The 25,971-nt window shown below is 53.7% G+C and overlaps 5 protein-coding genes across 5 annotated transcripts; 3 read left to right on the top strand and 2 right to left on the bottom strand.

The window, feature by feature from the left end:
* Positions 1-34: 34 nt before the first annotated feature.
* Positions 35-2,530, top strand: CABS01_12935 (sulfate adenylyltransferase; the record flags this gene model as incomplete). The annotated part of the gene is made up of 6 exons (XM_060546285.1): positions 35-123; positions 375-571; positions 785-812; positions 879-1,061; positions 1,114-1,262; positions 1,335-2,530. Coding segments are annotated over 6 exons (1,842 nt in total), but the record flags the coding sequence as incomplete, so codon positions are not given.
* A 3,018-nt stretch (positions 2,531-5,548) lies between these two features.
* CABS01_12934 (uncharacterized protein) lies at positions 5,549-8,323 on the top strand (the record flags this gene model as incomplete). The annotated part of the gene is made up of 1 exon (XM_060546284.1): positions 5,549-8,323. The coding sequence occupies one exon, from the start codon at positions 5,549-5,551 to the stop codon at positions 8,321-8,323; it is 2,775 nt and encodes a 924-aa protein (XP_060395430.1).
* A 1,147-nt stretch (positions 8,324-9,470) lies between these two features.
* CABS01_12933 (uncharacterized protein) lies at positions 9,471-11,210 on the bottom strand (the record flags this gene model as incomplete). Its single annotated transcript, XM_060546283.1, has 1 exon — positions 9,471-11,210. One exon carries the CDS (start codon positions 11,208-11,210, stop codon positions 9,471-9,473), a length of 1,740 nt encoding a protein of 579 aa, XP_060395429.1.
* A 2,114-nt stretch (positions 11,211-13,324) lies between these two features.
* On the top strand, positions 13,325-14,358 carry CABS01_12932 (uncharacterized protein; the record flags this gene model as incomplete). Its single annotated transcript, XM_060546282.1, has 4 exons — positions 13,325-13,491; positions 13,574-13,651; positions 13,729-14,116; positions 14,206-14,358. The coding sequence occupies 4 exons, from the start codon at positions 13,325-13,327 to the stop codon at positions 14,356-14,358; spliced, it is 786 nt and encodes a 261-aa protein (XP_060395428.1).
* Positions 14,359-15,289: 931 nt separating this feature from the next.
* On the bottom strand, positions 15,290-19,079 carry CABS01_12931 (importin-beta domain-containing protein; the record flags this gene model as incomplete). The annotated part of the gene is made up of 6 exons (XM_060546281.1): positions 15,290-15,462; positions 15,515-17,685; positions 17,743-17,927; positions 17,992-18,458; positions 18,562-18,640; positions 18,990-19,079. 6 exons carry the CDS (start codon positions 19,077-19,079, stop codon positions 15,290-15,292), a joined length of 3,165 nt encoding a protein of 1,054 aa, XP_060395427.1.
* Positions 19,080-25,971: the final 6,892 nt, after the last annotated feature.

Genomic DNA, 25,971 nt, shown 5'->3' with positions numbered 1-25,971 from the left:
TTTTTACCTTGGACAACGGGGTATCCGTACAGCACCAGCAGCGCACCTCAGCAACACACGCAAGGCCGACTTGACGCCGGGAACGAGCGACAATTCTCTCACTCTGTCTCTGTCCTTCTGTCTGTGTGTCTGAGGAGAATAAAAGACACCTTTGCCCTCGCCCGTCTCCTCGCCAGATTCCCTCTCCCGCTTGTTCTCCTGTCTCTTCTACTTCATCCGTGAATCCCCTCCCATCTACCTTTTTATACCCAATATTCCCTTTACAACGAGAAGCTGCAGGCTCAATCCGTTGTGTGTCCTCTCTCTTCCTCTCTAAGCATCGTCTAGAGTGTGTCTTTTGACGATCCCATAATAACCCGCTCCCTATTACAAAGCTTCGCGCTTTCTTCAAAGACATACACAATGGCCAACTCTCCCCACGGCGGTGTCCTCAAGGACCTTTTCGCGCGCGATGCGCCCCGCCAGTCTGAGCTGTTAGCCGAGGCCGACAAGCTCCCTTCTCTCCTGTTGACCGAGCGTCACCTCTGCGATCTTGAGCTGATCCTCAACGGTGGCTTCTCTCCTCTCGAAGGTACGTGGTGTTTACTGCCCGCGCTGTTGCTGCTACTTTCTGCTGGCTGCTGCTGCGGCGGTTGCCCCCCTTCTGCATCCGTTGCGCGACGAGGGTGGTGGGGTTGCCTTCCGGAAACGACCCCGCCATGATTTTTTTTGGAGGGGCAAAGTTCCCCACGATTACGTTGCTCGCCCAAGAACAGCGGGACTGACTGTGGTGGCATCTCTATAGGTTTCATGACCGAGAAGGACTACAATGGGTACGTTGAACTTGCGAACAAGGCGTGCTCCCCAGAAGATGCTGGTTGCTAATATGATTGGTGCAGAGTCGTCAAGGACAACCGTCTCGCCGATGGCGCTCTCTTCTCCATGCCCATCACCCTCGATGTCTCCCAGCAGCAGATCGACACCCTCTCCATCAAGCCCGGTGCGCGCATCACCCTCCGCGACCTTAGAGACGACCGTAACCTTGCCATCCTTACCGTTGAGGATGTCTACAAGCCCGACAGGTAGGTCAAACATGTCTTCAGGGAATTGGCATCGGCTGACATGTTTCTCTAGAGTCAAGGAGGCCATTGAGGTCTTTGGCAGCGACGACGACACGCACCCCGGTGTGAAGCACCTCTTCAACAATACCAACGACTTTTACGTTGGCGGTAAGCTCGAGGCTATCCAGCGTCTTGCTCACTACGACTTCCTCGACCTCAGATGTAAGTCCACCATGCCCTTGGCGCATATCAACGCAGCAAACCCACAACATCGAGACTAACGAGTATCAAAAGTCACTCCCGCCGAGTTGAGACAGCACTTTGAGAAGCTCGGCTGGAACAAGGTCGTCGCTTTCCAGACTCGCAACCCCATGCACCGCGCCCACAGAGAGCTCACTGTCCGCGCCGCCCGCTCCCAACAAGCCAACGTCCTTATCCACCCCGTCGTCGGCATGACCAAGCCCGGTGACATTGACCACTTCACCCGTGTCCGCGTCTACAAGGCCCTCCTCCCCAGATACCCCAACGGCATGGCCGCCCTGGCCCTGCTACCCCTGGCCATGCGCATGGGCGGTCCCCGCGAGGCCATCTGGCACGCCATCATCCGCAAGAATCACGGCGCCACGCACTTCATTGTCGGCCGTGACCACGCCGGCCCCGGCAAGAACAAGAACGGCAAGGACCACTACGGCCCGTACGACGCCCAGGTCGCCGTCCAGAAGTACTCTGACGAGCTCGGCATCACCATGGTCGAGTTCCAGGAGATGATTTACATCCCCGACCGCGACGAGTACCAGCCCGCCAACGAGATCGCTCCTGGCACTCACACCGCCAACATCTCTGGTACTGAGCTCCGCAACCGCCTCAAGACCGGCAAGGAGATTCCCGCGTGGTTCTCCTACCCCGAGGTCGTCAAGGTCCTGCGCGAGCAGAACCCCCTCCCCGCCCAAAAGGGCTTCACCATCTTCCTCACCGGCCTGCTCAACAGCGGAAAGGACCAGATCGCAAAGGCCCTTCAAGTCACGCTTAACCAGGGCGGCGGCCGCTCCGTCTCCCTCCTCCTCGGCGAGACTGTCCGCCACGAGCTCTCCTCCGAGCTCGGCTTCAGCCGCGAGGACCGCGACAAGAACGTTGGCCGCATCGCCTTCGTCGCCTCCGAGCTCACCCGCGCCGGCGCCGCCGTCATTGCTGCGCCCATTGCGCCATTCGACGAGGCCCGCCAGAAGGCGCGCGAGCTGGTCGAGAAGGCCGGCCCCTTCTTCCTCGTGCACGTCGCCACCCCGCTCGAGTACGCCGAGAAGACGGACAAGCGCGGCATCTACCAGAAGGCGCGCAACGGCGACATCAAGGGCTTCACCGGTGTCGACGACCCGTACGAGGCGCCCGCCAAGGCCGACCTCGTCGTCAACCTCGAGCAGCAGACGGTCCGCTCAATTGTTCACCAGATTGTCCTGCTCCTCGAGAGCCAGGGTCTCCTGGACCGTTTGTAAACGCAAAAGTTTTGCAGACTTTCATCAATGGGCGATATAAGTGTGATTTATACGGCATAGAGCGTACATGCGCGTAGACCTCTTCTCAAAGCGCAAAAAATTGGGTGGATATATATACATGGGAGTTGAGACTTCAAAGACAGCCTTGGGATGAAAAAGTTGTTTGATGATGAATTTTTACGAGTTATTTTACACAAGAGAGATGGCTATAAAGCACCATATAGTTGGCTAGGGTTGGAGAGTTGGATAACACATTACTCTTACCCAGGTATGGCTGAATAGTGGAATGGAACGATACTTGAATGATACTGCTCCATGGGATCGATCTGAACTGGATGTGAGGGTGAAACGAGCGACCATCCAAACGTGGACGGTACCAGATAAGATATGCTTACAAGGACCAACAACTACTCCGTAGACACTTCAAGATCAAGTAGCTACGCCTACCTACCTCAAACAACCTCGGATAATGGCATACAGGTGATGGTGGGTTGATTGATTGATTGATTCATGGTGGTGTGGTGCGCCAGAGAGAAAAGCACGAGGATGCATGGCCCGGGCGCTTATTCGCTGGGCGGGGCGGTGATTGGTGCGAGAGACAGGTCGACGGGACTCTGCACACATGCGGTTCGTTTGTTGGTGCCCGATGGACGGCGGGTTCGCGCGCCGTTCGTTGCAGGAGAGGAGGGGGGGAGGGAAAGGGTGGAAGGGTATCAATACATAGGAGGAGGGGTGGTAAAGTAGTAGTGTAGGTTGGTTGGGCCAGGATGGGGTTTATTTTGGGAAGCATTCTAGTTGCCTTACTCTGCCAGTCTGTCTTTGGGTGCAATATGGATGTTTGATGGTTAGGTTGGTTCATCGAGTTTGCAGGATGGAAAGTGTATCGGCGTAGGTACTTTAGGTACTTTATGTGTTGGTGCTAAAGGTAAGTAAGTGGTATATGTAGGTAGTCCGGCGAGTCTAAGGTAAGATAGTCAGGTACGTGAGACATGGGCATTTCTATTTGAGGCAGCAATGTCTCTCTCACGGAGCACTGTGACGGCGACTTTGTGCGGTATAGGTAGGCATGATCTTGTGCGTTTGCTTTCCGAGATGATGTGAAGCAAGAGACAGTTTTGCAGCTATGACGGAGGAAAAGCGAGGTGCTTCGAGACGAAACTCGGGTCGATAGCGGGCCTATTCAGACCATTCTTGCTCGAGGTTATTCGAGACTAGTTGCGTACCTACCACCGCGACCTTACGTAGAGAAGTAGTTTGATATTCGATCATTGCTTGAATTGAGACAGTCCAGCCACTTTCTGGTTTATCGTTGAGCCAGGCACTCTAGGCAGGCCGCCTGCTTGAGTAGGTGAATACTTTTCCTTACGTCTGTGTACGATGGCGAATGGCTTCGTCCATTTGCACGTCAGCCACGATGCTAAATCCTCGAGGAACGTGCTGGTCTGCCTATCCAAGGTGCCAAGGTAAGGGTAGGCAGATCATGTCCGATGTTTAATATGCGCGGGAGCTGATGGGCAAAGAGGATGTCACACGGTGCGATAGCGAGCTCTCGTTCGCTTCTGAAACGGTACGTCTTGCCCGCTTCGCACACTGGTTCTGTACCGTGTGGTGGAACGGTTTCTTGACGGAGGGACACTGGCTGATGGAATCTACCAATGACAGTGATGGGTGTGGCCCGAGCTTCTGGCAGTGCCCGTTGTGGATCCCCAAGGGACTTCCCTCCCACAGTCCCATTGCGTCGCCGTCCAGTCCAGGCGCAACTCGTTGCAACTCAGCCCGGTGCCACGTCAGGTTCTGGCCACAGGTCTACCTTACCTTACCTTACCTTACCTTACGGAATACGTGGGGTGGGTAGGTATTGCATACAATTCAACGTACGGACACCTCCTCACCAAATCACTCATTCGACACCTCTCTCAACTGAATCAGTGCCCGAATAATGCGTTGCAGGAGGACATGTGTCACCGCCTACTCCCCTACTCTAAATCACCCTTCGCCTGCCTTCCCTTGACATCCATCTCCCCGTTATTCTTCTCCACCCCCTCCTTCGCTTTTACGCTGTAAGGCACGCAAGAAGCGGTAGCGTATACCCATAGATGCAGTAACGTAGAGACTCGGGTGTGGGCCGCCCAGCCTACCTGTACTTGTACCCAAAGTACCAACCAACCCGCCGCAGTTCCCTTCAACGCCTTACAGGGGGGTGCTGCCCCTCTGATCGAATCACATTCGGCTGCGTTGCTCGTCAACTGCTTGCAACCGCCCGTCTTTCCACTCCCGTTACCTTGGACTCATCCCTCCCGCCTGGCCTTGCTTGGCCTGCACTCATGACTTTGGAGGTGAAGTGTGCACCTCACTCATTCACTCCCTCGGTTGGGAGCGTCCATCCATCTCCCGTCTCGTTACTTCTCTCGTCCTTCTTGCATCATTTTCCATTTCCTGCCTTCCACGACCCGACGACAACGACGACATCTCGAAAAAGTTAAAGCGCATCATTCCTGACGCTCCAAACATTAGACGCAGCAAACGAAGAGCCAAACGGATCCTCCCCCCGCCACCTACCGTTCGGTCCAGGTCAGGGGTGCGCATTTTTCCAGAAATTCCCCAGTTTTGTAACAACTCCCGCCCTCTTTGCTCAAGACGACGAGGGTCGGTGAGCAAAACCCCAGACCAGGTCCTGCCTGCTTCGGTTCCCTTTTCCTTCTTCCCGCCAGCTTTCTCGACATCTTGGAACTCAAACACTGAACCATCCCACCCTGGACCTCGAACCACGGTCCGCTTTGCCTTTTGGGCTCCCAGAAACCTTCCAACCCACCACCGCCCTCTTTGGCAAGCTTCGCTGTCGGTCAACTTTCTTGCCTCTTGCTCGTTGCGCCGACGGCTTTTCGACTCGACCCCGTCACCGTCACCGTCACCGTCACAGTCAACCTTTCTCTACTGCTACTACGACTCGAAGAAACCCCCGCAGCAAAGCACAAGCAATTCGGCTAGCTCTCTCGGGCTACGCACCCATGCTCCGCCATGTCCTCCCAGGATCGTGACGTCGAGGTCGATGTCGACGCTGATGGCCGAGTAATCTCCCTCCCCGACTTTGGGGATATGCGCCCGCGCAAGGAGGCCGAGAAAAGTGAAAAGGCCGAAAAGAAGGCTTCTCGAAGCAAATCAGAGCGCAGCAGCAGGTCCGACAGAGAAAAGGGAGACAGGGAACACCGATCCCACCGCGTGAGCTCCCGCTCCTCCAAATCGAAAATCGCCGACGGCAGCGGCCTCGGCAGTGACGTCCATTCCCACTCCCACCGCCGCCACCGCACCCGCGAAGAACGAGACCGCGACCGAGAGAGAGACCGCGGACACGACCGCTCCTCTTCCATGACCGACCTCGTTCCCGAAATGTCTCGGACCTCGCTGACTGGTCCGGCGTCGACTGACCGCATCTCGCTTCCCTACCCGACCTTCAGCAAGGCCCACAGCAAGGAGGCCGTCCGCAATAGTCGCGAGGACGTCTCAGGATCAGGTGTTGGTGCTACGAGAAGGGCCGATCCATTCACCCCCGAAGCCACCGATCTGGGCGACAGCGAACTCAAGCGATCCCAGAGCGTCGATCATTCCGACAAGCAGCGCAAAAGCTCGTCCAAGAAGGAGTCGAGGCCGCCTAGTCCGCCCGAGACCGACTTGTCGGGCAAGAGACGATCTGCCACCCCCGAGGAATCGTCAAAGAAGGTGCGCGAGGAGCGTTCGAGCTCGAGACTTAGCGGCGAGACTTTCAAGAGAGACCGGGAAGACAGGCCAAGCTCGCGTCTCAGTGGTCTTTCGAGATCCGGCTCCAGAGCCGACGATAAGTCCCGGGTGAGCTTCAAGTCAAAGACTAGCAGCCAGGCAACGTACGTCAAGTCGCCGGCGTTCCCACCTGGCGTCCAGGAAAGCTTGAATATCAAGCCGAGCACTTCTAGATCTTCCTCGAAGCGAAGCTCCTCGAGCAAGAAAGGCCGGCGTGCAGAGTATCACGATGGCGACTCGTCTCCCGAAAGCCTGCAGGATTCATCTCCTAGAACCCCTACGCAAGCACCGCCATTCCCACCGCCCTTCGCCATGAACGACAAGCCTCCGGGCCCCCCTCCGCAGGTTTACCCCGAAAACGACATCACACCATCGGCCACTCCAATGACTGATATGCCTCCTCCAACGGGACCTCCTCCTCCCCCGCCACCACCTCCAGCCCTGGATGTACAGGAAGCACCGCGGGTGGACTACCTTTTACAGAACGGCGGTCTGATCCAGCCTATCCCGAAAACATTCCTCTCTGTTCTACCTCGCCAGAATGGCGCCCGGCCATCTAACCCACCCCTAGTTGGCCCGCAGACTTTGTTCGCACCCTTTTTCAACCTCTTGGATCAGTACAACTCGGTTCTCAACCGCAACGGCTCCGTAGCAGTTGCGACTGGCCACCGATCTGTGGCTCGTCGCCTTCTAGACCGTCTCGAAAACGTCTTTTCCAGAGAGCTTCCTGAGCATGGATGCACTTGTGTCGTGTGTGAAAGAGGCCCCGATATTCAACATCGTGGCCTCGGCTGGGGAGAGGTCCTCGAATGGGTTAGCGGTCGCATCGATCTTCCGCAATGGCCACCGTTTGACCTGGCCAGCTTGGGATCCAATGCTGCCGAAGTGTCAGCTGAGCTGCCACCGCGACCCGACTCGCCGGTCAAGATAGACCCTGATATTGCCGAGGAGTTCCGCGAGCACTACCTCAGACAGTCTAAGAAAGTCAGGGGAGCCGTGGATAAGTGGCTCAACACCTGCGGAGAGACCACTGCGCCGCCGCCACAAGATGTAGACGATGAGACACTCACGTTTGCCATTCTCACCAACATGGACCCGGAAGATCAGCCGTATTTTAATGCGATTCTGGCTGGCTCTAATCACCCGAAGCCGGCAACAAGGGCTCCTACACCCTTGCACCGCGCCCGCCCGGATCTCCTTGTCAGAGCCGGCTTGGCTCTACAGCGTCTTTACCGACTACAACAAGTACCCCGAGACGCAGAGGTTGCCATGTACCTCGTCAAGAACCCCCACACCCACGATCTACTTGTCACCATGTCCGATATCAACACGCAAGAATGGGAGATTTTGACTTCTGGACGATTTGACGGATTCCTCTGGTCCGGAGCTGATGGCGACGATACTCCCACAGCTGAGTCCCGTGGCGCCACCCCTGCGAGCGGTTACTACCCCTCTCGGCCAGGGACCATGAGCCCTAGCGTGCGAGGAACGCCGGGCTTCTCAGCATCTCGCAACACTACACCATTCTCCGCCTACTCTCGCGGCGCTACTCCTGCGTCCTTTGTGAGCAATGCATCATCCGCGGCGGCCAACAAGCAGGCAGTATCACGAGACGAAGAGATGGAAATGGCCGTCTTGGCAGAGGTAGAGCGAGAAATCTACCAGGGCATGGAGGCGTTGGAGGATGCGTTCGAAGCCCTTCACCTAAGGGCCGAAGTCGTCCGCACGGGGTTGCGCAACCGTGGAGCAGGATTGATGCACAGCCTTCAAAGCCGCCGGCGGATCGATGTCCTGCCCAATCCGAGCTCCGGCAACTCACAGTCATCAGGCTACGAACGGCCCAGCTGGGCGCAAGGCGACTACGACGCCAATAGTGACAGCGAATGGGGAGGCGACGACTTTGAGCTGGCCCCCGACGATTCGGCGAGTAACATTAGCAGTTCACGCCATCGACGACCAAAGAGACGTACAGAGCGACGGACACCGGCGCCGATTGAGGAAGATGACGAGGAAAACTGAACTCTACGATAAAATGGAAAAATAATGAAATGCGTTTTTTTGATGATCGATTTTTGTTTTCCATGATGGTTTGCTATTAGTGAGCCAGAAAGCTGTTCACGAAAAAGGGATCGGAGAGAGATGACACGAAACGATGTCAGAGTCACGAAAGTTTTATTGTTGTTTTGAAAATACCAAGGTGGAATTATGCGATGAAAGCTGCAATGTTGGACCTGCCATTCAAGCTGGGACGGACGTCGATGCGATGACCAATGGGTTCGTGAGGGCTTTTGGGGATTAAGGGGACCGCCAGCCAACTTGAGGTTGTCGGAAGGCGGGGGAAGGAAACATGGATGGGAGAACGTTGGCACATCTTCTTTTCTTTCCCCCGACGAATTGGAACCAGACGCAGAATCGTCATCGCATGCGTCAGATGGGTTCATTTGAAGGCGTGTCCGTCTCGTTGGGTTGATCGTTCGTGGGAGCGAGCGTTGCTTGCTCACTGCGGGAGCGCGGAGAGTCACGCGCGCGCGCGCGAAATTGTCCATGGCCTTTTTTTTTAATATTTCCTCCGGCTTGCATTGTTCATGGAGTCCTGGGTTTTATTTCTTTTTCCATCGCCGTCGTCATGAGGCGAGAGAGGGGTCTGTTTGGTTCTTCTTGCCTTTTGCCCTCAACTCAGCTCAAATTCAAATCGGTTCCAAGCCTCATTGGTTTTGTCTTGTTGATATTGTCGAGTCCTGCTTGTGTCCTTGTCATATCGGCATCTCTTGAGACCAGATACTTCTGTGATTGATCCTTGGACCTCGTTTTCGTTGGCTTCGGATACGTCGCTGATGTCAGTCAATTCAGTGGTTGGCTGTCACAGCGTAACAGACAAGTGAAGAACCAGGTCATGTAAATCATCGCTGTATTTGAGCTACCGAGAAAGCAGAGGTGCGTACCAGCCTATCTAGTTCGATGGACCTAGCTCCACCATGGAAGCCAAATGCTCTGTCTCCAGTCAGATCCTGTTGATGACCCAAAGAGATGATGCATATAGTTCACCTTTTCATGTTCATGTAAGTCGGCACCCTCCAAAGCCGTCATATGCTGCAAAAACCATCTCCCAGTAAAAAACGTCCTCCCTTCAAACCAAAATACGCCTACCAGCATGCCCAGGATGGTATCAATTCATGTCCATCCTATCGCTCTGGGGTGCCCGCAAAACCTGGCCAAGATTCTGGGTACCTCGCTTCACGGCCTCGGCGTTCCTGCCCGCAGCCTCAAACTCCTCCAATTCCTTTTTGGCTCTCTTGGCGTTTGCCTCGAGTGTCTTCTTGTCCCTCTTTGTCGACTTGTGCATGGCATTGACGGCCTGGGCGAGGGGGAATAGCACGTCCTGGAGACATGCCCGTAGGGCCTGGTTGTCATTGCGGAGCTGTGCCAGTGCGAGATCTTGTTTCTTGAGAAAAGTTGTGTGTGCCTCCAGTTCCATGGCAAAGTTGTAGGAATTACTAACCTGCTCTCCAACAGCACGCTCAATGTTATCTAGTCTCTGTGTCTGGGCGAGGAGTTGACCGCCTTGGTCTTCAAGTTGAGTAGAATGTTTGCCCGAGAGAACGCCTAGCTTCTTGACCTTATGCAGAGCTCGTCTAAGGTCCTTTGTGGAAATTCGCTTCCCGCTGTTGGAAGTGGAGGAGGACGACGAGTAAGGGCTCGGGGACCTGTTGGACAAGGAGTTGACGTCTTGATGGACCAAGTTGGCCGACTCCGTCTTCTTCGTCAGCTGTTCGACAGACTTGGCGACGCCACCGATCCTCGATGCCTTCTCGGGTCCGACACTGGGTATGCCTTGGAAATGATGACTGGCAGACGCTGCAGCCTCTGACTCCTCGTTCTGACTGGTAACGACCCGTGGCGGCTTTGGGGGCTGGAAAGACGCTAGCGGCGGCAGAGCCTTCCTGGGACTGGTGATTACAGCTTCTGCAGCAGACGAAGCCTGTCGGGGAGATTGGCCGGAGGACTGAATATCCTCATCTTCGGGATCGTCTATCAGGGTGATGGCCATGTCAAATGAAGAACCCCTCTGTTGCTGCTTAGTTTGTGCCAGAGCAACCTCATCCGAGTCATTTTCTGACTCGGATTCCGGGTCCTTGGAGGAACCCTTCAGATTTGGCGGCACTCTGGCAGACTTCTTCTCGGAGTGTGGCAACGTCGGATCGCAGCATTTGGTCGCATCCCAGCCAGAAATCTCGAGTTTGGTGACGATGTCCTGCGGCAGACTGGCATTGTTAATGAGTCGGATCGACTCCATCATTGGCGCCGAAGGCGGCCGTTGCCTGTACTGGGTTTCCTTCCAGTCCTTCATGAAATCGCCGTATACTTTCTGCTCGCTGAGTGCTTTTGGCTTCTTATTTTCCGAGTCCCAGAGTACCTTGGAGATATGGGTGTTGACGGCCTCGTTACAGGCCGGATACCTGCTGTAAGCGGGATTCTTGTGTCGTTTAGCCCACTTCCTCCAGCCAGTGATCGATTGACCAGTGTATGGCTTGTCCTTCATGATGTCGGGCTTCAAGGAAGTCGCCAATTCCTTCTGAGCAAGCCTCTCTGCTATAAGGCGCTGCATTGAAGCTGTAGTCACCTGCGGCAGGTTGTTGTCTTTGACACTCTTGAGTAAAGGTTGGTTTGGCTTGACTGTCAATTGGCCAACAGACGTAAGTCGAGAGGGGCCAGTCATCTGCGGTGTTCCTCTTTCAGTGGGTTTCAATAGAGAAATCGTCTGCATTCGACTAGCTTCGACGAAGGAGGGTGAAGGCGGGGAAGGCGAATGTCGTACACCCAGAGGAGGTACTGTAATTGTTGTCTGGGGCGTCCTAGGCGTCACAGGCTTGACTTGGCTTTGCTGTGAGGTTATACCTGCGGACATTGATGTAATCGTATTGAGGTGCGGAAGATGATTAGGAGAAGGACCGTTTGCAGAACCCAAAGTCTGGGAAGGGGCAGGAGGAATTTGACTAGGGGCTGTGGAAGAAGGAGCGGTTCCTGGCCGATCCTGCCTTCTGAAGCCTTGTGGGTAAGACCAATTTCGAAACATAGCAATTGGGAGCTTCCTCTTGCGGAGCGGGAAGGAGTTGGGTAGGCTTCTGGAGAAGCTTCAACCTGCTGGTAATTTGCAGTAACTCGAGTCTTGGTGTCAGAGAAGCCAAGTATGGCCGAGGGAAGTTGTAAATCGCGAGTAACTAGGGCGTAATTTTTGTGCTTCCACGGAAATTATGCTTCTGGTGTAGAGGGCAAATATTCGAGCTTCAAGGAAGGGTATTAAGGCGAACGGCCAGATACTAACCCTCGACCTAATGAATGTTCTGGTGTGGATGGGTCAGAGTTGGCGAGCTCGCAAGAACGACGTTGTATCTACATGTCGTTTCCGCCAGAACCTTCAGATGTATTCGGAAGGAGCTATTGTCAACTACCTGCCTAATTCGCAGTTGACAGATTTTCTCTCCTCATCACCAACTTCCTTTAGGTTGTCGCATTGTGAGAGGTAATGGGTAGAATGAGAGTAACCAGTGGCGTTGAGAAGAGGTGCGATGGAGAACTTAACCACGAAGCAATACTACTGCCAGATCAACGAGCGAGGAGAGAGTTGAGTGAATACTCGAACAAGGACGGGCCTCCATGAGAAATGAGCAATCAGAGGCCTCGATGGTCAAAATTGCGATTTCTGAACAAAGAAAAAATGAAGTATTCACTAACGCAAGCAGGACTCTTTGGCTTCATTCAACATCTGTTCCACTCAACAAACAAGTATTAGAAGAGTGACTATACGCCTTCACCATGGCTAACATTGAACAGAATGCAAGGTTGAACGACGGATCCACATAGTACAGAAACAAGACTCACCGGTGTCTGCTTCCTAGAGTGCTGCATCTGGAGAAGTGATATCCATCATTCTCCCCGATTCCCCTTGGTCTGACTTACTCCCGCTCACCAACAACCGACGTCCCATGTTGCTCCTGGGCAGTTTCGACCAAAAGCCAATTACTGGAAAAGAAAAAATACCAGATAGTCAGACGTGCCGTGATTGCTCAGGTTCTCGAGTGTGGACATGGGCCACATGTTCTATCACCCGCCTGCCACACCCTCGACCCTCTAATTATAACCATTCCCAACCGCGTTCGTAACTACATGCAACCACGCCCACCAGAGATTCCGTGATCCTATCCGATCTATCAGATTCCAGATTTCCGCTACTGCCGCCCTTCATACTTGAACCAGCCGCATGGGAACGGCTAGCATCTTACCGATTAGACCACCGGTTCAAGGAAAGCAATACTATTCATTGAAAACTGACAGATCCCTGGTATCAACGGAGCTACCCAGAGATTGTCAACGCTAGTCGTAGCGTAGTCGATGGGCTGTGTAAAACACCCCGATCCTCCTCGAGCTTAGAGGCTCAAAGCGTCCTGCATCTTGGTGATATTTCACGGCACTTGTCGCACTTGAAGAAGAAATATACTGACTCCGGGATTTGCCGTCGCCACCCAACTTTTAGTTTGGGCTCAAGTATAGGTGTCGCGATACTTGGCATGAACTTAGGGAAGCCCAAACCCAGTGGCCCCTAGAAAGGATCATGATATCATAGTCAGAAAGGTGGCGCACTCCCACAGCGTACTGGTGCTTTCAAAGTGTCTCTGCCAGCCATCTATCAATGTAAATCTCGGCCCGGCAGAGCTGAGTAGGTGTGGCTTGAGTTTTTCGATGAACCCGCGATTTGCATCGTGAGAGGGAGGGGGAATTCAGAAAAAAAAGCAAGCAAGTAGCCCTTCAACACCAGTGGACGCCAAGCCCTAGCAGTTTGAAATTTCATGATCGAAATCGCGATGCCACTGCTACTAAACCATCAACGATGCCACCACGAAATAAAAGGGTCAAGCATGAGGAAGCCCGCCGCTTGTGCAATTCTCGTCGTCAAGGAGAAGGCTATCGATCATCCCCTGGTAACCTCAGAAACCTCTTTTTCTTTTTCCTTCAATTTCCATCATGCTTGGAAAAAGAGCGTCGGCCTGGGCGTTCGACACCACGGAAACTCCCGCCCTCTACTTTGGCGTCTGCATAGGTCTGCTGGCACTCACCTCTGCAAAAGCCGTCCAGCAGAGTTTCCTAATCTATTCGAGGACAAACTCGTTGAAGAATATCTACGCTTGGATGTCAGTCATATATATACCTATGGTCCAAACCAGTACCGCGGTTCGGGAGGGGGTAATTCACGGACATTGACACAAACTCCAGGGTATGGATTCTCCTCTTCGCCAACGCCACCCAGGCGATTATAGTCTGGTTACTTTTCCGCGGTGACATCTCAATAAAGTAAGCAAAAAGGCCAAACGTCCCCAACTCACTCTTCACCTAGACTGTTTTGCTAAGATGCTGTACTCAACTTTCAGCATCGGCTTCATGATTGCGGACGCCATCAGCTGGGTTCTCCAAACCCAACTGGCCCCCCAGATTCTCGCCAACAGACTCGGTCTCCTCATGCACAACAAGCGACGAGTCAAGTACATGAAGATAGGTCTGGTTGTCTTCATCGGCATCTTCAACCTCGCATACATTGCCCTGTGGGTCGTCTTTACAATAAACCCCTCTCAGCTGGCGGTAGTGATCAACAGATACTTGTCGCGGCTGGACATAGTCATCGATCTGCTAGTCAACGTTGTGCTCGATGCGACTTTTCTCATAATCATCAAGCATGAGCTCATTGCCGGCGGCCTAGTCAAATATCGGCTTTTGTTCAATTGCGGTCTGGCGGCTGTGTGCCTTTCGATATCCTTAGATGTAAGTTGTTTATGACACAAACGCGGTCTCCAAGTAAACATACGTAACATGGGGCTGACTTTCTCTCTCTCTCCTCTTTTCTCGAAAAGGTTGTCATGATGATCCTCATGTCTGCACCAAATTCCTATCATTACACCTGCACCCATCCGGTTGCCTACTGCGTCAGGCTCATAATCGAGATGCTGATGGCAGATTTGATTGCAGTGATCGCGCGAACCCCGCATGAGATGAGGGATCTTTGAGTAACGTAGTTAGTATGATCTAGCGCTTCGGATTGCCGCCGGAACCGCCACCTACAGATGGGTCATGCTTAGTTCTGAGACAATCAAATACCTTCTTCCCCAATCATTGCACTCACCTCCCTCCCTGCAACAAGTGAAATGCTTTGAAAGAATTCGCCGAGGTCGACAGAACAATACTAAAAGGAAGACAAGCTTGGAGACGTAGCGTGTCCGTCTGAACAGCCACACTCCTTTACAATCCCTCCACTCCTAGGGCAACGTAACCGAGGACCAAAGTGTATATTGAAATGATTTTTGAATTGTTGGGTTTGGGGGAATTTTTAACTACTTACGACTTGGGGCATCATGAGCTATACATCCACACAACACGCGGGCCTCCCGTACGATGCTATGCCTGCCGCCGGTTTGAAATAAAAAGACGGCCAAGACGAAGACAATCGGAACATCCTCTGTGGCGCCCTTTGAAAATCCGAGCAGAAACAACAAGTCCCATCTTTTCCCCTGCCTGCTGCTCACTCCTCCACAACTGCCGACGACAGGGGAAGCTGCGTTTTCTTGTTTTTGGCGGAGGACCACTCAGTCTTTCCATACACCTCCCTCTCATATCCAGCTGGCCTCCGGCCATCGTTTGCACGCTCTATTGCTCTTGAAGATCTTCTTCCTTTTGTACCTCTTGTAATCTTTTAGGAATGGGGTAATCGTAAATCTTTGCCTCATCAGTCTTTCCTGCAGCCGCCCGTCCACATCGACAGTTGGCAGCTTCGAGCCTTATCCACCGACTTTGCGTTGCGGCAGTGGCTCTTCGGATCATCTCGCGTCTCCCTCATAAGTTCTGAGCTGGGGCGGTCAGAGGTCACTATACTCTTGACACGATCCTCACAGCGGGATGAGGGGCCCGGCTCGGTCATCGATGAAATCTCCGGTAGGGCTCTTAGCTAGCACCACCGTTGACAGGGGCGGCACCTTGTTGCTGAGCAAGAGCCAGTTGGGCAGCCTGGGCATTCTCGGTTGCCTTTTGCATGACGCCCTGCAGGGCGGCTTGGTCCTCGGCGGTGAGATGTGACGCAAGGGACTGGTAGAATTGAGGTTGCTCCTCCTCCATCTCTGCTCGGGGGTTAGCATTTGTTCATACAAGACGGCATAGCCTGGAACTTACTCATCAAAGTCGCACTGAAAAGTTGGTAGGGGTCCACCTTGTCCAGGGGAGACTCGAGCAAAACGCTGTCTTCTCCAAGGTCGTCCTCAGACTCAATGTCGTCAACGCCACGGCTGAACTTTTGAGCCTCCTCGTTCAAGAACTCAAGGTACGCGGTGCTCTCATCGCGGCCTTCATTGGTCTCCTCCTCCTCAGGCTCGTCCTCGACGTTCCAGTTAGCCTCGTCCTCAGCCCACTCATCCTCTTCGCCATAGTCATAGGTGCCGGCGTCGAGGTGGTAGTCGTCACGGAGTGCCTCCTCGCGGTTCTTCATAGCGGCAGGCAGCGTCTTGAACAGCTCGGTGACGCCCTGCAGCAAGCGAGGCCATCCAACGGCAATGCTCTGAGGGACCTGGTCCGCCTTGAGGCTGAGCAGAGCCGCAATCGCGACGATGCACAGCTTCTTGTCGTGTACCCGGGTGAAGTTGGACATGCTGCCGAACCACAAGCTGAAGAATCGGTTGGTCCAGCCCTTGGTCTCGAGGATGTGGAGAGTGAGGATGGGGTTGTAGTGAATGGAGTTGATGACCAGCTCCATGAGGTGGATCTTGTAAGCCTTGACCTTGACATCCTGAGCAGTGAGGACAGTCATGGCGAACTCGATGAAACGCAAAACGTAGTTGTCGATGTTGCCGCGAAGGTTCAGCATCATAGCCTCAGCCAACTTGCAAGCACAGATTCTGTCGACGCCTCCAACCTTGTTATCGTTGAACATATCGGAAATCATGGAGAAGAGAGCCTCAATGTACTCGGGCTTCTGCACCAGCTGGCCAGCTCCGTACTGGACAAAGTTGTCCAGGGCGGGCAGCATATCCTCCAGGTAAAGCTCGGCGCCAGCCTTGAAAGTGGCGTGGATGAGCTCGAAGGCCTGCCACATGGTGGGGGAGATGCCCTTGGCAGCAAATGTGCAGCTGTCAATAATCTCAAAGACTTCGTTGTACAGGTCGTACAGCTTGTTCTCAAGAGTAACTTGGATGACAGGCATGAGGACGGCCTCGATGTGGAGCAGAACATCGGGAGTGCTCTCGAGGGTGAGAATGAGAGTGCCGATGGTCTGAAGAACGCCGAGGGCAGTGATGCTCTTCTCGTCAAGGTAGTCGCCAAACTCATCCTCACCATTGTCCTTATTCTTGTCCAGAACCTCACGGACGATGCGGAGGTAGGTATCTCTCAGCTGCTCGCTCAGGGCAACGGCAAATGGTGTCAGCTCAGTGGCAAAGACCTCAACGAAATCCTCCATAACGTTGGCAAGGGCATCGATATCGGCCTCGTTGGCGAGCTTAAGCAGCTGCTGCATAATGGTAGGGATGCTCTGCTGCATGCTGGTACGAATGATGTCGTGTCTGATGAGAGGCTGCAGGGCAAGCGCGGCAGTGACACGCACGGGCAGCGCGACGTCTGCCATACAGTCGAGGATGTGGCGGTATATAGTGAGGAGGTTGTTCTGGTCCTGGAAGTTGAGCTGCTCGAACTTCTCGATCGTGTCGCAAGCCCGCGCGCGCAGGTATCCCTGCTGGCTCGTGAATTCGGGGAAAACGTAGCGGACGAGGAAGTACTCGACTTGGTCGGCGATGGGGCTCTTCTTGCCCAGGATGACCGGCGCCAACGTACCAATCATTCTCAGGGCACCCTCCTTGGCGATGTGGTTCTTCTTGTCCTCCGGCGCCTGCTCGTACTCGTTGACCACGGCGTTGACAAACTTGAGGATCTCAAAGGTCTGCTTTCTTCGGTTCTTCGTCAGGCCGACGAGGAAGTTTGTAGCCGCAACATCGGGGGCCGAGGCCTCTTCGTAGAAATTGAGCTTTCTGTGAAGATATTCATCGGGCTCGTCCTCGAACTTCTCGATATCCTCCTCGGACAGGCAAAGGACGGGGAACACGAAGTGCATCACCAGGTTCTGCAGGTGAGGCTTCAGGTGGTTCCACATCTCCTTGGGGCGTACCGACTCGTCGAGGAAAACCAAAGTGTATGACAGGCAGGGTCTGCTGAGCCAGGCCGTCTTTGCAACCCATTTCTCGATCTCGGCCAAGTAGTGCTTAAGAATCTCGGGCGCAATCGTGGCGGAGAACTCCTTGGCAAAACGAACAGCGTCCTCGTCCTTCGTGTTGGTGACGGATTGGGGGTTGCCGTGTCTATTGCAGCGTTAGCCAGCCCTCGAAATGCTAAAAGGACCGTAGGCCGATGTTTACCTGATGAACAGTCTGTTCAAGTTGAAGTACGCCCACTTCTTAGCCTTCCACCAGTGGTGTTTTTCACGCTCGTATGAATCGTCGGCCATGGCGCTGGCAGGAATAGCCTTTGAAACGGTCTGGAGGAAAACGGTGCACCAGCCAAAGTTGGTTTGCTGGGCGCGAAGGAAAGCAGAGAGTTCGAGCTAGGACGGTGTCAGCCAAAACGTTACAACGCCAGGCACAACAAGAGGAGGATTTTGTAAATACCCAGGTTGCGTGCTTGTAAGCCTTGAGGGCCAAGTGAAGCATCTCGCCAGCTTCATCGCTCTCTTGCGCGATGAGCTCGTTGCAGATGGCCAAGAGTCTGGGGAAGCTGGCCTCGATAATCTTGTCGAAATGGACTCTGTTATCGCCGTCCGAAGACTTGAATCGGTAGGCGCGGCAGATGGCGAGAAGACATTGAAGACCAGCCAAAACGGAGGCGGCATCGTTCGTGTTCAGGAGCTGCATAGTGTAGTCCATGAAGTTGGGCCACTTCTCGGGGAAATCGAAATGCAGAATACGCTGGAGGACGGGGATCAACTGTTGCCGGACCAGCCCCTGAGAGGCGGCCATGATGGGCAACAGACGGTCGCGGAAGCGCGCCTTCTCATCTTCGGCGATTTGTGTGTCATTCGGGTTGTGGTCCGACTTTTCCCATCCGCGATTTACGCGGTTCTTGATATAGATAACGGCTAAGAGGAGGAACCGTTTAGTATGTGTGCTTGGCTAGGTGAAGCCATACGAGAGCAAGGCAGAGTAGGGGGCAACGAGGTTCGAGAGGAGCCGTCCACGTACTTGATAGTCGCACACTGTTGTCTTGCTCGTTCTGAAGGACCTCGAGGAGAACGTCCATAAACCCCGGGTGCTCTTCGATCTAAGTGGCAGGAGAAAATATGTCAGCCGGTAAATCCAACATCAAGGGTGACTCCGCGACTATGCCCCGTAGGACCGGACCCGATGCCGGGCAGCTGGAGCGGGCAGCAGGCCCGTGAGGGTGCGAAGACGTGTTGGCGGTAGGTATGCATCTCGTCCATGTTGTATACGTCTGTATATGTGCGTGCGGTGCGATGTAGTGCGGATCGTCCCTGGCGCAGTCATGGAGGGGCCATTCGTGGGGGAGGGGGCGGGATCTCTCAGGACACGAGAAGGGGCCAGCAGGAAGCGAGAGCGGGAAAGGAGGACGGGTGGGAAAGGCAAAAAGAGAGAAGTTCTCGTGTTCATACCTGCTTCAGCTGAATCTCAGCCCGCCGTCTCGTGTCGGCATCGGGGTCCAAACTGGCCGCGAGCAGGCCTCGAATCGCCGTGGTGTCCATCTTGGGTGAATTGACGGGGTGATGTCGAGGCGAAGGCGGGATAGGAATTGAGAGGAAGGAAAGCGGTGCGGGTGGTGAAGACAAAATTTTGGGCGGGTCGACTGTGTTGCCTCGAAATGGCGGGGCATGCCACGGCGACGGCGGTACGGCGTGTGTGGGCGTAAGGTACTGGGAGTGGATGTGTGCGTGCGTGTGTGCGGGTGTGGGCGTCGCTGCGTCAAGGTATGTACCAGGCTGCGTAGGTACTGAGGTGCGTATTTCGGACTGCGTGTGCGCTCGCTGGGCTGGGCTGGGCTGGGCTTGCTGTTGCTGCGTGCGAATAAAGGCCAAGTCAGGTCAAGGAGAAACCACGGGGAAGTCAAGAACGCAAGGGTCGACGGTCTGAGGTGAGTGCTGAATGACTGAAAGGACGGTAAGGAAAGTTGGCTGAGATGTGTGTGGTAGGGAGGGGGGGGGGGGGGGGGGGGGGGGAGGGGGGGAGGAGGGAGGGGGGGGGGGGAGGGGGGGGGGTGGGGGGGGGGGGGGGGGGGGGGGGGGGGTGGGGGGGGGGGGGGGGGGGGGGGGGGGGGGGGGGGGGGGGGGGGGGGGGGGGGGGGGTTAAGTGAAGGGTCTAGTAGCAAAAGGGAAAAGGAAGGGGACAGGAACCAAAGTCAAGAGGTACACCGGGTAGGCTAGGCTGGGTACCTCGTGTCGCAACGGGATTCCGGGGCATGGCGAGGTACTGCTGGGTGCTTCCAAGCAGGTTCCATCAGGTACTGCTAAGGCATTGACTGAGCTTACCTGTTCAGGCCTGACGTGTAGCGGGTTGTTTTTGGTGCACAAGGCGTCGGATGGCTCCTAAGTTCTGGGCAGCGGCGGGCTACCTTAATGAACTAACGTAAGACGGGCAGGGGAAGAGGACTCGGGTGAGTTTGCAGCTGGTTGTCTGTCTCTGACTTTTTTTTTTTTTTTGGCTTTCTGTCTGTTCGTCTGCCTGTCTTCTGTCTTGGGAAGGAAGAAATGTCTGTGTGCGTGTGCGTGTGTGTGTCTGATGTACGTGTCTGATGAGACGGCGCGGCTTCGAAGGTACAAGTCCACGGCGATGTAAACGGTCGAGATGATTGGCTGCCGGCGAGTTCCTCCAGCTCTGAAAGATCACAACAATGGACAATGCCTCCTGTACTGCATACGGAAAGTGTCTCCAATTTTGTCATGAGGAAGTTATGTTGATGCCTGTTTACGAGAAAAGAAGAGTGAGAGCGAGACGTGAAGAGTTTTGTTTGACATTGCCAGGTTTCCTGCCTGATGCTGTCCATCTTTCTGGGCTACGTCCCAAAAAAGCAATACTGACCCTTTATTTTCTTTCGCCTTGTTGATGGCGGATGTCAGACGGCAGTGACAGACAGTCCCGGCTAGGCTGGATTGCGGTGGACCGTAAACCTCTATTCTAATGGTTGCGACGGATTCAGGATTCAAACCTCAGGCCTCTGAGTGCGCAATGCGCTACTCCTTTCTCTAAAGTTGACGCAGAGGGGCACTTCGCATTGTGTTACAATGCTCCGTCTAAACATGAACCGACAATTGAAGAAAATGGCATCTGCTCATGCTCTTATCACGACGAGAGACGCTTGGGTGGGTGAGAGTATGGCCCATCATCCCAAGACGAAGAAACGCCGTGTCACGATACTGCGTACGTGCTGTTGCTTGTTTTGGCTGTCCACTTCCGCTTTCGAGTAAGATCCATGGGATGCAACCGCGTCTCAGGGAGATAGGGAGCGGCAGGAAAAGGTGTGTGTCTGTGTGGGAATATCGTCCTTTACAAGTCCAAGCAAACAGGGGACCGGCTGCTAACACGAAATCCATAGAATTGGTTGATGCTACCTTGCACTTCCCTCCTTCCCACCCACCTTATTCGTGCTGGGCTTTTATTAATTGTGTAAGGATTCGTACCTTGGAGTCCCATCTGCAGAATGTTTGCTTCCTTCTTGATTGTTGCAACTGGATCTGCCAAGTAGAGGCAAAACATCTTACTATGTGGTCCCCACGAGAGCAGAGAAATGGAAGTAGCAGTCTAGGAGTGCATTCCGTATATTATGCCCCTCAAACTACCCCATTACCTAAGCTGCCTTACGGAGCAGACGGGCAAACAATGTTTTTTTTTCTGTCGGCAGAAAAGGCAGCAAAGGCCAAAATGCAAGCAAACGCAAAAGTGCGCCGTCCACCGCCTCCACCCGCCCTGAAAGCGGTATGGCATCAGGGCAGCCCGAGGCGTCAACACCACGTTTTGATTGGCTCATCTCGGCCCCGGCCATTATCGGGGTCCCCACTACTCCCAGAGTTACCCCCCTGCACCTTCTGTTTTTTCTCCTTCACCGCCCGTCCCACCGTGCCTGTCGTGCCTGTCAACCCAAAGGGTAGGTCGGCGCCTTCCAGACCCCTCTTCATCCCTTCCCCCTCCCCCTCCATCCCATCCACCTCATCGTTCCTGCCAACCCGACTTCAAGTTTCTACTAAAGGTACCTTTACCGTTAAGATCGCGGATAGTATAGAGCGCTCCTACTACATCGTATTTCCAAGTTTCTGCTACAAACCCCCTCAAAACATGATGTATGATGAGCATTTATCTCCAAATCTTCAAACCCGATTAACAGAAAAAATTTTCAGGGGCCGTTCTTGACCCCTCCATTTCGATCCCCGTATGGACTGGCTTGGTCACCCCGTCCTCGGTGTGGACCGAGTTCCCACTTCGCCGGAGCGCAATCGCCGGGCAAAGCTCCACATCTAGAAAAAACCTACGGGACACTTCACCTTGCCCGTTTTCTCATGATCGCTCGAGTCACTTCCGTATTCAGAGAGCCCCTATCTACTCAATTTGATTTTTTTCAAGGCCTTTGTCTCGTTGCCCCTACACACTGCGCGTACGAGAACTAATGGAGAATGTCGTGTGGTTTATCCGCGTCAACCGCGTCTAAGTTGTAGCAGTTAGAAATAAAGGTCACGATCCCGTCTTTTTTGGCATACGCCCCGCAAAAACGCCGGAGTCTGGGGGTGCTAGTCTGTCTCTATGAACTCTCAACATCAAAGGTCTATTACATCCCTCATGCACTTCAGCAATAATACTCTCCATTCTGATGGCCTGACAACTACTCGGCTTTTTCGTTAATAAAGCCTTGTATCTGGGATACAAACCCTTTTGTTCACCCCTGTCCTGGTCTCTGGTACTCTTATACTGCTCTAGACCTTGGGCAAGACGATAATAAGTCATTCACAGAGCGACAGTTCCCCATGTCAGTAGTTCCTAAGCTGTTGCCCGCAAGATCTGGTGTCGATTTGTAGAGTCACAAATTCGAAGGAAATCCCCATTGAACCCCTTTCCTTCAAGCCTCCAATAACAAGGTTCATCGCAGCAGCTTTCAAACTTCCAACACCAAGACTCCTACGTACGATGCCAGAGCATCCTTCTTCATCCATCCCATCTTCGTTAAGCATCAATCGATACCCTCGAAAGTCATAACCGATGGTCCCCCCCTTCTCGATCATGCCAGATCCGAGAGCATACTATCCTCAGCAGCAGCAGGAAGCCCAACAACTTCCCCAGAGCAATCTCTGCGCCTACCTTATGTTCCTATTACGAGCCGAATACCTCAGGTGCCAGATACTCTATTTCGCATACCTGAGCCTTGATGTGACCAGACTTGAAGCATCAGTGAGTGAGAAACTGGCTCTCCATTTCGAGACGTATATCAGGATGGCAGGTTTAAGCCCGCTAACCTTCCTCCTTCTGGTCCGCCGTTGTCCCAAAAACCCATCTGTACGTTTTCATCCCTCATTCATACCCGCACCCACAGCATCGGCAAACCACTAGGTTCCCTCTCTTGGCATACATCGTCAAGACTTCCCAGGTCAAGATCAAACCTCGCCCACCTCGAGGATGTGAATGTTCTCCTCTCCCTTGTAAACCCCAGGAACTCAACTGCCCAAGCCATCATCCCTACCCCAGCGAGGCATTTCATCCCATGCCTATAAGGGCCGTGGCAAAAAGACACAGCAACCTTGGTGATCCGATCAGTCTTAGCAGGGCAATGAATCAGGTCAAGTTCAGACCTCTGGAGAAGTGGTGTTGGGGGATGGGGGGACCGACCCTGTTGATGAAATTGGGATTGGGAATGGGGGGGGGGGGGGGGCAACCGGGGGGGGGGGGGGGGAGGGGGGGGGGGGGTGGGGGGGGGTGCTGGGGAGAGCAGTGTGGGGGGTGCAATGGGGGGGGGGGGGGGTGCGGGGGGGGGGGGGGGGGGGGGGGGGGGTGGGGGGGGGGGGGGGGCAATCCAGGTAGAGGGATTCGAGTCAGTAGATGGAAGTTGACGTGGTAGGTGACTTGCGAAGAGAGATCTTGGGATGAGCATTGGGGTGTATTACTTTGGGGTTTCCTGTGGGCATTTGGGAAGAATTTGTATGTCATATGAGGGTGCTGTTGCTCTTGTTCTGTCTACATATGGCGGATATCTGATATCATGTAGCTGACCACTTCTCTGGAGACGGAGGTTTGGCTTAGGGGCGTGGAGCATACGAATATCTTGTAGGTGCTAGGTGGACGAAAGGCAGAGTGAGGCCATGTTCGACACCATGGGGAGAGAGGATGCTGAGCACCAAATTAAACTTTTTCCCTTTCGGACTGTTCGTTGTCTTTTGTTGCTAGGTGGCGAGAGACGAAGGAAGTTGAGAATGCATATGAATAGTTCCTGACTGCCCTGCCCTGCCCCCCCGCCCAATCCCTTTTTCCCCGATGGTGAAAGATCAGAGCTGTCCCAACAGGATGGGTTGGTTGCCTGAAAAACTTAAACTTCATACCACGCAGTCGACACGAGCGGTGCACAACTCGCCAGCAGTGGCGATGAACCTTCCGTACCCGAGGGACGGTAGGTGGACAGGGTGACACCTCACATGACCAGGGTGATGCTGGGCAAGACTGTCCAGATGCGACCTGCCGAGTATCAAGACGCGTCTTCAAGATGACAAATGACGAGGAAATGCCCAAGCTGGGATAAGTGATCATTGATATAATCCAGAAACGTTCAATTCATTACAGAAACTTAGTCATCATTCAATAGCCGATAACCGCTGGTTACCATATGCCCAAACGCCAAATACAACAACAAAAATCGCATAATATAAATCCGGTAGATGTTACCACAACTCCAAAACTTTCCAAAAAAAATCTGGGTCCAAACGTAAACAATCGCCGATATATGCAATACATCAAGTCCGCTCTATTGAGCCACTGCTATCCATCCTGGCTACAACATTGTGCGCTTGTTCCCTGTGAAGCCTGCGACGAGCGTGTTAGTTCCCACGTTCGATGTCCCGGCTTGGATAGATATGGTTCCACGATGCGAATAGAAACACAGAACGAATAGAAATAGCGGTGACTAACGAGCTGTTCCGGAAGAGCTGCCAGGAAGGCTCCACGTGATCCAGGAAGTGTTCCGCAAGACTGGGCAGCCGCAGTTCAGGGAAAGTAGTCCAGAAAGGTAGGGTTGAGTCGTTTGTACCATGTGCCTAGCCTGGCGCTAGTGAACCTCAACCATGCCTCATCTTCAGGTCACAGTGGGTAGTGGGTACCATGAACCGCCAGACTCGTGTCCCATGGCAGGCTGCATTGATGATCGCAACATGCATCCAAAAAGCAACGGATGTTGTCAGGTGCCAAGGTGTGTTTGACCGGCAAAGGCCACTCATGATCGATGGAATGTCTTGGCCATTGTATCGAAATGGCTGGCAGGCCAGGCCATGTATAACTCACCCACATTGGAGATGTATCTCCTCCCAGTAAATTTCTTGATTGAGCTCAGTGAGCTAACTCGAGATCCAAAAGGGTTTGGGAGTCTCGGTTGTGGGGGTCAAGGCCTTTCTTGTCCACGGCCACTGTCCAATGGGTGGTACTTCCACAGGCTGGTCCATGAAGCTTTGATCCGGAATCTCCAAAATATGGAATGAAGTCCATGGTGCGGTGCGAGTGCTTAAGAGCAGATCCGGGTTTGCAAATGGCCAGTTTTGTTTTTCCAGTGGAGAGTAGTTTGCGGTGCAACGAGTCCGGTTGGATGACTGTGACGTTAGGTAAATGAGAGTTCTCAATCATGAGTGTCTCAGATCCTCATGGGGGAAGTTGGCAGAGTATCCTTTCGAAGTTGGTCAAAAAAATTGGCAATCCGTTAACTCACCTTGCTGTCCAGATGCCGTCGCCACCCATTCTATAACGAAACACCATGATGACCCCGAACTCCAAAAGTCCAAGTAGGAAGAATGAAACCCAGACCAGGAGAAGAGAGTAAAATGACATTACATCCACCGCCAGGACGGCTCCAGACAGCAAAGTGGTCCGTGTAAAAAGTCGTCAAAGTCGACTCGGTTCAAGAAAGTACGTCCTTTTCCGTTCCTGGGTTCCGGGCCATAAACACGTAGTAGCAAGTCATACTTGCGGAAAAGAAAAGGTTGATCGAATAGCAAAAATCGTAAGCCCATCCATATATGCAGTCGTAAAACGTCCAGGGGTATGCGCGGCACAATCCATTCTTGGTGAAATCCAGGTCAAGTCCAGGTGAGATCCGGGCAGGATGTAGTAGAACTCGAGACGTAACGGTCCAGGAAGATATGTAGAGCCAGGGAAACTCCGAGGCCGCGCAGAGCCAAAACGCCAGCAAAGCCAGACAACGGAGAGAGCGAGATGCATACTTGCAACTCACAAGGTGATTTCCACACCTCGAATCCAGGAAAAGGGTCTATCCAGGAAAAACAAATGATAAAGAAGCCGACACCGGGAAACGGGTCCAAGACCCGAGATCATTAGGATCAAGTTCATGACAGCGACTCACAGGACGGGCGTCCTGTGCAGTCGGAGTGGCTACAGTAAATTCCA

This window comes from Colletotrichum abscissum (assembly GCF_030869225.1).
Source record: "Colletotrichum abscissum strain IMI 504890 chromosome Unknown Scaffold_41.1, whole genome shotgun sequence".
In the NCBI taxonomy this organism is placed as follows: Eukaryota; Fungi; Ascomycota; class Sordariomycetes; order Glomerellales; family Glomerellaceae; genus Colletotrichum; species Colletotrichum abscissum.
This window is presented reverse-complemented; position numbering and strand designations above follow the sequence as displayed.